Source organism: Ovis canadensis, chromosome 10 (genome assembly GCF_042477335.2).
Source record: "Ovis canadensis isolate MfBH-ARS-UI-01 breed Bighorn chromosome 10, ARS-UI_OviCan_v2, whole genome shotgun sequence".
NCBI lineage: Eukaryota > Metazoa > Chordata > Mammalia > Artiodactyla > Bovidae > Ovis > Ovis canadensis.
The window spans coordinates 95,683,403-95,696,187 of NC_091254.1; the positions used below are offsets into that span (position 1 = coordinate 95,683,403).

Genomic DNA, 12,785 nt, shown 5'->3' on the forward strand with positions numbered 1-12,785 from the left:
AAAGTCGGATAAGTGACAGGCTCATACTGCCATGCTCTTGAACTTGATGATGTTCCGTGAGGGAAATACAGCTTTTGCCACCTTTATCATGTAAACAACTTATCAAATAAAGCCTATAATCAACTGCAGAGACCACGCACATATTCTAAAATAAATCTATGTGTAGGACATCTGAAACCTCCCATAATGATTTCGCTAGGGAAAGGGCTTATAGTACATTCAGCATATTTTATTTTTCATTTCTGTATATATATTTTTAATCTTTTGGCCACACCACTAAGCAGGTGGGATCTTAGTTCCCCGACCAGGGATGGAACCTGCACCCCCTCCACTGGCAGCACAAAATCTAACCACTGGACCACCAGGGAAGTCTCTATTCAGTATAATTAGTGCCACTTGCTACACTTAACTCCCAGAAACAAGAAAACCAAAAACCAACAAGAAAAACAAACAGGAAAAAGAAAACAGTCCACAAAACTACAGGAAATGGAATCTGCTGTTCTGTTTTGATTCTTTAAGAATGGTGTTTCCTTATATTTGTGTGCAAACATTTTAATTTATTTTGCAATTTTGCTCAGAAGTGGAGCTTCTGCCTAAAAAATAGCAAAGCTGACTGAGGAGCTTTCCAATTTTATATGCTCTGATAACATTTTAAAAAAATTTGCTTTGGAGAATGAAACCCATGATGGGCCTATAAAATGGTGACTCATTCAAATTCATTCAGCGTTTCTCAAGGAAGACTTTCCCGAGGGGTGGCTTTCCGAAGGACCACTGTGAACACAGCGGGGTGGAGTTACAGAACAGCATTTAATCAATCAAACGATCGTTAGAAATGATGTCTTTTAAACTGTTCCACAAATCCACATCTTGGCTATGGATCTGCGGTAAAAGAACGTACCAACCACACAAGGGTAAATTGGGAGGTGCCCTGAGCGGGCGGCGTTCTTCCTAACAGCTGGGCTGTGGGCATGGTTCACTTAGAAATTATCCACACAAGGGCATTCATTGTCACCGTCTCTGACTCACAGGTTTTTGGTAGTGTGATGAAAACCTCTTTGCAGGTATTTTGCAAGATTTTACGCTGTGGCTGGCTGACCAACCCAAGGGACCTTCGTGAGGGTTAATATGGCAAAAGGCCTCCACACCAAAACTGCTGATTCATTCAGCTCTGAATTATTAATCCCCCCCCTTTTTTTTTTAACTTTTCAAATCCTTCAGCCATTTATTTATTCTCTTTTCATGAATAACTATTGATAAAAAATAAAAACAAATACATAAATAAATAACTCTTAAGCACCAACTATGCAGCCCATACTGTGCTTAGGTCTAGAAATACCCCGGTTAACAAAAGCTGAATCATTGCTGTGGAAGGCAGAGAGAATACAAAGTGAAAGTGTTAAGTCGTTCAGCTGAGTCCGGCTCTTTCCGACCCCATGGACTGTGGCCCACCAGGCTCCTCTGTCCATGGGATTTCCCAGGCAAGAGTACTGGAGTGCGTTGCCATTCCCTTTTTCGGGGGATCTTCCCGACCCAGGGATGGAATCCCAGTTTCCTGCACTGTAGGCAGACTCTTTACCATCTGAGTCACCAGGGAGGCCCCAGAGATAATGCAAGTGAGTTATTAAACGATTCCAAAGAAATCAGTGACAATGACTCCCAATTTGATATCTGGAAGCAAGCAAATCCTTCTGGGTTATCACTTCTAAAACGAAATTGGAAACCAAGCATAAATTTGACACAAATAAGGCTGAGGACACAGTTAGGAATGCTTGCCTAGTATTCACTGGAGTGTTTTTCTGAGACTGGGCTTCCTTTGACAAGGGGTCACTTCAGAACAGATAATTATTTTATAAACTTTTTTAAAAAAATGTAAAGACATGATTTAAAAAAATAGACCTGTAGCTTATATAAAATGTTTGTCTTTGAGGCAATTAAGAATCAGAATGTAATAAAAACCAGACCAAACGGCTGCAATATATCCTCACCTTTGGAAGATTTAAGATTAGGAGATTTTATTATGCAAATTAAACCCAAGGTTAATGACTGACCCAGGTCACCTGAAAAAGTCAGTTCCCAACATGATGAAAACCCGGATATATCATTTTGCCCCACACCAAAGCAAATAATCATCTAGGAGAAAACAAATTAGGATGAACACCTGTCACGTCCTTTCTTAGGGGAACTCAGCAGATACTTGGCAGGTTTAAAAATACATTCTCAATCAAAAGTTAATATTGACTTCTAAAACTTAAAAAAAAAATGTGATGCCTGTATTACAAACCTGTTAATCCTACAAATCAGTGTCTTTAAAGAGTTTACAGTGGATCCTGCCCATTCAGCTGGAGAAGAGCCACCCTGACAAGGGACGCTGGACCAGATGAACACATCCAACCATAAATGGTTTGGAACTGGAGACTTCCACCATTAGCCAGAATACGAACAATAATAATAATGAAGGCCGTTTCCTACAGAAGACATCAAACTTCAAAGAAATAAAGTAAGTTTCTCATTAAGCTTAGGCAGCAGGACTAGAACCCAGGTCTCAGGGCTCCTGGCATCAGTTCGCCTAGGGAATGACCCAACACCAATTCCAATTCAGTCTACTGGCAACTCGGACTGTTCTCTGGGGGTTATAAACAACTGCTCCCAAGTGTCACTTCCCTTCTTCCTACCCGTGGAAGGAAACCAGGATACAGTAATGATGCTGACTGGACTAATACTCTAGCTGCTGCTGCTAAGTCGCTTCAGTCGTGTCCGACTCTGTGCGACCCCATAGATGGCAGCCCACCAGGCTCCGCCGTCCCTGGGATTCTCCAGGCAAGAACACTGGAGTGGGTTGCCACTGCCTTCTCCAATGTGTGAAAGTGAAGTTGCTCAGTTGTGTCCGACCCTCAGGGACCCCAGGGACTGCAGCCTTCCAGGCTCCTCCATCCATGGGATTTTCCAGGCAAGAGTACTGGAGTGGGGTGCCATTGCCTTCTCCGGAAGGTGCAGCCCGACAATGTATAGTACCTGAGTTTAACTCCAAATCTTTGCATCCAGCTAGAAGGTGCCTACTAGCATTGTCAGGCTTCCCTGGTGGCTCAGAGGTAAAGAATCCGCCTGCAGTAGATCCCTCGGAGAAAGAAGCAGCAACCCACTCCAACAGTCCTGCCTGGGAAATTCCATGGACAGAGGAGCCTGGAGAGCTATAGTTCATGGGGTTGCAAAAGAGCCAGACATGACTTAGTGACTAAACAACAACAAGAAATATTATTTTAAAAAGTCTTTTTTTTTAAAAGACACTGTTGGACTTCCAAAAGCTTAAGATTTCCATTTATTTTACCTAATGACTATTTTATATTTTCAAAGATTTCCCTCTTATTTCATACATATTACCACCCCATCTGCTTGTCCCATCCCTCAAAAACACTTTTCCTTTCATTGTATGAGCACTCTGCTTTTAAATCTGTAATTCACCACTTTTCCTTTTTCTTTGTTACTTATTCTCCCTCAGCCACTCTCTGTGCATCATGCTGGTTTAAAAATAGGCTTTCTGTCGCTGTGGCATTTCAGGTTCACAGCAAAGGACAAGGATTAGATGGTTATGACCGCCTTTGTTTTAATTACTAATGACTGTAATAAAAAAACAGAAAACAATATTGAGTACTTAATACGTAGTCAATGAATTGTTGATTTTACAGTTTCTCAACAGCAGTCAAGAGAGTTTCAGTCTGATCCCCCAGAGACGGTCTCCCAGTAGACAGCAGCTCAGCGCCCCTGACAAACTGGAGCCCACTATGACGAGTGGAGACTCCCAAAGAAACCAAGGAAGAGGACTGTGCTGCGCTGATGTGAACAGCTGTCCTAGGCACCCAGACTGGGCTCTGACATACCCTGGGCCTGGAACAACCCTAACTCCTGCACCTAGTAGACGCAGCCTGCCTCACTGGATTTCACAGCCTCAGGAGTGAACAGCAGTAGCTCAGATAGAACCCAAAAGGAACACAGGATGTGTCAAATTAATTATATGGGGAGAAAAAAAAGAAATTCATCAAACAAACCTAACTTTATTCTTATTTTCCCAAATTTGGTTTCAGCCTGCCCGTGTACGACAGTGGTTGCCTAGAACTCCATCCTTTGACCTACACGCTCCCTGAGGAATGGGTACCATTTTACCATCTTGCTCACTGCTGAACCCCCTAGCACTGATGCACAGTTTCTGGCACAGAGTAAATACTAAATGAATGGATGGATGGATGGATGGATGGATGGATGAAGATAAAGTCATCGCACAAGATTCACCTATCAAAATCTCACCAATGTTTCTTAAAAATGGTTTTGTCAGTAGAGATGCTGAGCATATTCAAATATATCCAGTTATTTCAATGCTACAAAAATTCTAGGAGGCTCTTTCTCTTTAGGTATTTATATTAATGAGTATTACTAATACAGGGTCCTTCATTCAATTAAGGCTTCTTTAAAAAAAAATGGACAATTTTCAGCAAAGATTCCCACCAAATTATTTGCCACAGTAATAATTTTAAGGAAACAAAAATGGATACAAACCTATTTAGCTTATCCTAATTTCTATAAAATAAGTGAATAGAATTATACTTACATATAATGTAATAATCTCTGTTCTTCTGAAATTCTAGACCCCAGAGGTTAGGGCTGAATTCTTGGAACTTGATAGTGAACTTTACATCTTGATCTGGTCTGGCACAGTTGAGAAGAGGGGTATTTTCCTTCTTAATAGTGCATCTGTCTGCTTGGTCTTTGTCCACCATATAAACTTTATAATATTCATACTGGCCAACAGTTTTAGAGTCCACCTTGGGGCAAATAATATCCAATTTGTCTCCTATCTGTGGGTATAGTACCAGTCCTTGTCCAGGTAGAAATCTAAAAGCATAAAAGAAAAGGTACCATTGAGTTTATTTAAAAAAAAATTAACCGTGTTAATGATAGTGACAACATAGTCAGACAACATCAAGAATTCCAAACTGCAATTTCATAGTTCCACACTTTTATTGATCAACAGTATCTGAGTTCACTTTGCTGACAAAAGTCTGTATAGTCAAGGCTATAGCTTTTCCAGCAGTCATGTATGGATGTGAGAGTTGGACCGCAAAGAAGGCTGAGTGCCGAAGAATTGATGCTTTCAAACTGTGGTGCTGGAGAAGGCTCTTGAGAGTCCTTTGGACTGCAAGGAGATCCAACCAGTCCATCCTAAAGGAAATCAACCCTGAATATCATTGAAAGGACTGATGCGGAAGCTCCAATACTTAGGCCACCTGATGTGGAGAGCAGACTCATTGGAAAAGACCCTGATGCTGGGAAAGATTGAGGGCAGAAGGAGAAGGGGCCAACAGAGGATGAGATGGTTGGATGGCATCACTGGCTCAATGGACGTGAGTTTGAGTGAACTCGGGAGATGGTGATGCACAGGGAGGCCTGGCATGCACAGAGAGTGGGACACCACTGAGCGACTGAACGACAACTCCCTGAGTTCAGATCAGCACGGGATGCGTGTATTTAGGAACTAAGCTTTAAAGAAAAAAAAAAAAAGAAACAGAAAGAAACCACACTCCTATCTTTACCCAGCAGGATCAAGTCACCCTGCCGATAGTCCTCTCCCACCCCCTCACTTGTAGTATTTCAGTGCTCCTTTGTGTAACTTCACAATGCCTTTTCCTTGATGGTGACTCAGACCTTCCCACCTGTTTGTTATTTTTTAACCATCGGCAGCCTCCATTTATTGGGCATGCCACAGAAAGACCGCATCAATTCCAGGGAATGGTGGATGCAGTAAGACTTTGTTGTCCTGTTAGTTTCCATTTGCTGTTGATGCTAATTAACAGACAAGTTTCATCAAGAATGTTTCAAATTACTTATCATAATTAGTCAGTCACTGATCCAACAATGGCTCCTTTATTACCCTGAACAAAAGAAACGTCTTACAAACCCATAAAAAGTCAACCAGAAATAATTAGTTAGAGTATTGATTCAGCTGCAAGATGAAAAGTCCCCAGCTCAGGAGGACAGCATCTACTGTCCTGGCCCCACAAACCATTTTCCCCCTCCCTTGAGATATATTTGCTTCAATTAATTCTTAGGTGCAGATCTTTAGAACCCAAACTCCTGATACACTATCCCCACGATGCTCACCGCTAACAGCCTCCCTCCTCCCCGTTCTTTCTTCCCAGCTCTGCTGCTGAAAGATCTTTCCTATCAGGGAGCTCCTCTGAGAACCCGAAACAAGAACTTCTCAGTGAACATCATTCTACAAGTGTTAACATTAAAAACACACTTAGAAACCCATCTCGTTCCTTCCGAGGAAACCAAGCCTGCAGGCTCATGCAAGTATTAAAGTCTGAGAACAAAGCGTCATGTCTGATCCAACGTTTACTGAACCAGGGAAGGCCATCAGCCATGATCATGAATGGGTCGTAGTTCACAGAGAGAGAAAGACAGAGAAAGAAAGAGAGGGAGAAACCAGGAGGGACAGGGCGTCCCCAATTTCAAATCGATACTGAAAGAACAGGTGATGACGTGTGCTAATGAGCGGTATCAATTTTTCTGAAACGTGCATGAGGTTGATTATAAAGCATCACAGAACATAACAAAAACTAGATAGCAGACTTATGTGAAAAACCAATATTCTTTGTGGCAGAAAAAAAAAAAAGTTGCACACAATGGCTTGTCACTTTTCCCTGGAATGTGCCTTTCTACAATCCCAAAGAGAGGGTGGCCCCCTTTCTTTCTTATATTGTCTTAACTGAGATTCCTAAAGCAGGGATATATGACACTTTTCTTAACTTAGGAAAGAAAGAACAGTGGATGAGAACCACCTGACTAAAACCTTTCCTTGAAGCGGAACTCAGAATGAAAGACAAGTCTCAGACAACCATGCTGTGCACCCTTGAAGAATTCTCTAGAACTGTTGACAAATATAGATCACCACTGCGGAGCCTCTCGGGGAACCTCTGGGCCATTTCTGCAGTTTTCTGGAGAGCTGCTGGGAAAACTGGACTCCAGGGGACCGCCGGCCTCTGACGCTCTCTCTCCATCCTGAGGGTCAGTGGTCTCCATCTTTTCTGTGGCTAAAACCCGGCTGTGGCTTCTGGTGGACAGACTGAAGGGCAGAATCTGAGTGTTTGAGGCTATTTTAGTCTTTTCTAAGTGATTCTGCCGTGGTTGGGAAGCGGGGCAAGGAGACTGACGGTCCATATAGATGAGATACAGTGAGTGTTAACGCTGCTCACCTTCCCGACACATCATTTTTCTCATGTCTTATCCCTGGACCTTCTTAGGAAACCTTCACTGCATCTGAGTACCAAGGGGGGACTCCTGCCTGGGGTTTCCCACCCCTCTCCAAACACCTTCTTCCCTAAACCTGCTCGGAGAGCAGCCGGCACAGCGTGGGCACCTGTGTTAGCTGGAGTGAAATCTGTAGCCTGGATGCCCGGACCTGCCTCCTTTCAGCTCTGACCTCCACGCTGAGCGACCTTCACCCTGGACCACCAGGCTCCGGACCTCAGGACCCCGAGACAGACGGACCCATGCTCTTGCCCATCCACTCAGTTTCTTTAAGACTTCGGGCCCATCCCCACCCGAAAGCCGTGTATCATCTCTGCACATCTCTGTGCTCTCCCACATCACGCCTACGTCTCGGGTTTGGCTCACCATGCTCTTCCTTCATTCAAGATGCTACCCAGATCCTGTTTCCCTCACAAAGACGATTTTTTCCTGCGTAACCGAAGACTCGCTGGTGGTTCCCTCTCCGCCCCCGTGAGCACCTCCTCGTGACTCTCTCTTCACTCACCAAATCCAAGTTCCAGTTTCTGCTGGAGCCGATGGGGTGAAGTCAAGGACAGAGGACATATGAACTGGCCTAGCTACAAGCATCTGCATGTTTCAGACCAGAAGGCACTGATTATATTGGCTGAGTCGCTTCAGTGGCGTCCGACTCTTTGCAATCCCATGTAGCCCGCCAGGCTCCTCTGTCCATGGGATTCTCTGGGCAAGAATACTGGAGTGGGTTGCCTTTTCCTTCTCCAGGGGATCTTCCTGACCCAGGGATCGAACCCTCATCTCTTACGTCTCCTGCACTGGCAAGCTGGTTGTTCACCACTACCAAAACCTGGGAAGAAAAGTACTGATCACACAAAAAGCTGAAACGATCAACGACAGGGGCGCCATGTCTGGGGAGGAGGTAACCCAGGGGATGCTTTTTGAGAGGAAGGAATCTCAATTGCAATAAGCGTATGGGATGCACTCACAAAAAGTAAATCCTGATGAAACCCACTATTCCTAATGCTTGCAAAAGCATCAGTTCACTTTTCAGAAGGCATTGTGGCAAAAAGTCAGGCAAGGATTTGCTCCTTCACTCTGAAAAGTGGTTTCAAGGGTTCCTAAAGAAAATTATGCCTTCTTTAAATCCATACAACAGGACCCGACACTTGAGCACTTTAGAGGTTGATTTTTTTAAACCCATACAGGTATATAGTAACAGATATACCAGCAATTAGCACACTCATTTCTTTAATTGATGAGATAATGGTTTCTCAGTGGACAAATGATTTGGGCTGAATTTCCTGCACACGTTACCACTAAGTGCATCGAGCCCAGAAATTCCTTTGCCTCCCAGGAGACTTCACGGTTGTTGGTTTTTTTCTTTAATTGAGATATAGTTGATTTATAATATTATATTGCTTCCAGGGGCACTACATTGTGACTCAAAACGTGTATGGTTCTACTCCATCGACAGTTATTATGAAATATTGATCACAGTCCCTGTGCTGCACAATATATCCCTGTAGCTTATTTTATACACAGTGGCTTGTCGCTCTTAATTCTCTGCCCTTACCACCCTCCTCTGCCCACCCCACCCCCCGGCCCTCAATTAATAACCACTGGTTTGTTCTCCATATCTGTGAACTTTTCTTTTTGGTTACAATCACCAATTTGTTTTTCCGATTCCACACATAAGGGATCACAAACTGTACCTGTCTCTGGCTTCCTTACTAAGCAGGCAGGATACCCCTCAGGTCTATCCAAGCACCTTCACTGTCTCTAAGGTAACGTGGAGCAAGCAGAGTCAAGTGAGGGTAACAACTGAGGCAGCTGTGTCCCCATCAGAGATGCTACGATGGCAGGGAAGGAGGACCCGGATGTCAGGACTTTACAGTCTGGCTTCCTGAGGGCAGGCAGCTCCCAGGCATGGCTGACTGAACACAGAACATCCAAGTGCTGACACCCGGCAGATGCTTAAAGGACCGGAGGCAGCTAAGGCACACACAGTGAATTCGAGTCACAGCTAGTGCCACGAACTAGCTGCAGATCGCAGGCACGGAAGGGCTTCTGAAGAAAGGATGAGCTGCAGTTGGGATGGGGCTGGGGGAGGTGGGTGGGAGGGTGGTCGTGCTGAGAACTGAGCGGAACCAGCCCAGCAGGATGTGTCTCTGGACAGTCAGGGGCACTGCAGGTGGAGTTCTGGATTCGTTCTCCCCAGAGTCATGGATATCGGCAGTTTTCTGCAACCCTTTCCGGGTTACAATGCAAAGCCGTGCACCACCCCCAGAAGCAAGGCTGCTTTTGAGCACTGACTCTTCGGTAAGTGAGCACCAATCACAGCACCCTCCACCACGGTCTCCATTCGGTCCCCGCACAAGGACCTGACATGCAAACCAGATGAGGACAAGCACCTCCCCCCACCCCCACCTGCCCTGCACACCTCTCAGCTCCGGCTGCACTGCCTTAAAGCGTAAATCAGGTTTGGGGAAATGCAGCTTTCTCTCAACTGAGCTTTTCATAGAAAAGCCACGTAGTTAAAGGCAAACCAAGAGAAACAAAGTCAATCCACGTGCATGCCTCTGCCCAGGCATCAGAGACCAGGGTCCATAGCAGACTGATGGATCTATCTTCGTGTCCATCTCAAGCCGTGTCCAGGGAGCCAAGGACCAAAGGGTGAGGGAAAAACGGACCAGACATGCAACTTGTGTTTCCAATGTAATGTTATAGAGCGATCTGGGCAGTTCGTGAGAATCACAGAATGTAGGTGGGAAGAAAACGGGGTGGATGTCCTGATAGTATCATTTCCGAATGGAAAACAATGTGTCCCATAGGTTAAGGCCAAGGCAGTGACCACAGAGGTCTATTTTTGAAGCCAGGTCACTTATATTTGCATTTTATCACCTCAAGATTGCTCAGAAATGTTAACAAGTCAGATTGCACAGCACATCTGTGCCCTGAACATTTGGTAATAGTCAGTAAGACAATTGTCTTATTGTTGACTTGGGAAATTTTTTTTTTTTAAAGAATAATTAGGGTGGGGACAACTGGCTAATTTTAAATTACTACACCGACTCTGCCTGTTGTTTAGTCGCTAAGTCGTGTCTGACTCTTTCACGACCCCATGGACTGTAGCCTGCCAGGCTCCTCTGTCCATGGGACTTCCCAGACAGGAATACTGGACTGAGCTGCCTTTTCCTTCTCTGGGGATCTTCCTGACCTGGGAATCTTCCCTACTCAGGGATCGAACCCTCATCTCCTACACTGGTCGGCGGATTCATTACCACCAAGCTGCCAGGGAAGCCTAGTGACCCTACCTAGTGAATATCAAGCGCGGATTTCCTTCTGTGTGATGAGATCATGTCCATTTCCGTAGCCAAAGAAGCCCAGGGGAAAATCCCCACGTTTGTAACCCATGCCACAGGGCTGAGGTTGTTGTTGTTCAACCACATCCAAAAAGGGAAAAAAAAAAAAAGTGGTTAGAGGTCTTCATCAAGAATATCTACTGGCTTTTGATTGAAAACAAAGAACAAAGAAGGCTCACACTGTCTCATAACCTACATAGGAGAGCAAATACAGTGGGTCAGATCCCCTTCGGGGCCAGGGGCTCAGAGTCAGAGCAAGTCACCCTGCTGCCCTCCTGGGAGGGGGAGGCCCGTCTTCCTACCCATCAGGGGAGCTCGCGGTCAGGACAGCTGCCCAGAGTGTTGGAGCTGTGGTTCTGGGTCTCTCCCTGGAGGGCTTCCGTGGGAAGGCACAGGAGTGGGGTGAGCCGAGCAGAAACAGGGAACTCCTATGGTTTTTCAGTTTTTCCCAGTGAATCATTCCCAAGTAAGACAATAAGGTATGATGACTCTGAGCCAAACCCAGGGACAGTATAATGTGGAATAAAATGGAAACTCTGAGTAGGGTTTCTGAAGTTTCCCTGCCTGAAATTTATGATGATGATTATTTTGGTCGCGCCACACAACTTGTGGGGTCCTAGCTCCCCAACCAGGGATCGAACCCCGCTGCTGCGGAAGCACAATCTTAACCACTGGACCGCCCGGAAAGTCCCTGATATGAAATGCTTTACTAGTAGGATCTGTTTTTATCTTCTGATTACCTATCAACCTGAATCCAAGTTTTTAAAAGTTATTCACCAAACTAGACTCTTAACACTTCCACGGGGAATACTCTGAATCAATGTAATAACCTAAATTAGACTTTAATGTTTAATAATCTAAATTAGATCTCTAGTAATCTCAATTAGATGTTTCAACTCCATATTCATCACCGTGGAAACTTTTAAAATAATGCAACCACTACGTGACACTACTTTTTTTAAAAATTTATTTTATGGGAGTAGAGCTGATTAGCGTGTGTTGATTTCTGCTGCGCCCTCCTTCCCAGGTGGCTCAGGGGTAAAGAATTCACCCGCAGTGCAGGAAACACAAGTTTGACCCCTGTGTTGGGAAGATTCCCCTGGAGAAGGGAATGGCAACTGACTGCAGTGTTCTTGCCTGGAGAATCCCATGACAGGCTACAATCCATGGGGTTGTGAAGAGTCAGACAGACATCCAAACAACAACAATTCCTGCTGTGCAGCACAGGAATTCAGTGATACAAACACAATACATTCTTTTCCATATTTTTTCCATAAGGTTTGTCATAGGATATTGAATATAGTTCCCTGGTGACACAAATTTCCTTAATGTTTTAATCCACACTAGGATCCCATCCTTGTTTAAAAACCTGGCATAATGCATTTAAAGCCTAAACTTGCCACTTAGGAGTTTAGGGGTCACGACAGATCGGAGTATCACACGTTACTGTCTCCAGTCTGGACCCTTCTGTCAACTGGCACCACACTCCCAGGTTTCACAGGGTACATCAGATGGGGCAATGGTTGCCTGCCTGACATCCAAACCAGGCCTGATGGAACAGCGAGGTCCAGGAGCCAGGAGCTGAGATGCCCGGGGCTGGCTGGTTACGGGCCCACAGTTATTCTCCCCACCCCCTCACGGACACCCCGTTTTCCTTGCTTCTCTTTTCTCCCCTTTTCACTCCTCCATTCATGCCCCCATCATAACATATGCCCCTCAGGACAAACGTGCAAGGACTTCTCAACACTTTTCTTTGAGGTTGCCAAAAATACGTAGGTTGAACCTAGAAGGACAGCCAAATCACTGTGGCCCCCTTGATGCTCAAAGAGTCTGAAAACACTTGAAATAAGGAGCCCTTGCTCTCCTGAAGGCAAGAGCACGTCGAGGCAGAGGACTGGAGAACACATCGAACTACCACAGTAATAAGGGCAAATTGATACGCTGCTGCCAAACACAAAAACATCCCGCTGACCCAGAGCAGAAGAGAGGGGAATGAAAGGAGGTAGGCAAGAATGACCAGCTTCTGGGTCCAAACAAATAACCGGGTCAGGCAAATGCCCTCCAGACAGGCATGACCACCGAGCTTCTTGTTTTAAAGTGTGTCAGCTCCGACCCAGGGTCCTCTCTGGGTACCGTTGTACACAC

General features: G+C 45.1%; 1 protein-coding gene across 1 annotated transcript in view; it reads right to left on the bottom strand.

Annotated features, from left to right (window-relative positions):
* The window catches only part of EFNB2 (ephrin B2), a 49,664-nt gene that overhangs the window by 19,069 nt on the left and 17,810 nt on the right, over nucleotides 1-12,785 (bottom strand). Inside the window, exon 2 of the mRNA XM_069602444.1 lies at nucleotides 4,601-4,884. Coding sequence (XP_069458545.1) covers nucleotides 4,601-4,884 — 284 coding nt within the window. The remainder of the gene's footprint in view (nucleotides 1-4,600; nucleotides 4,885-12,785) is intronic.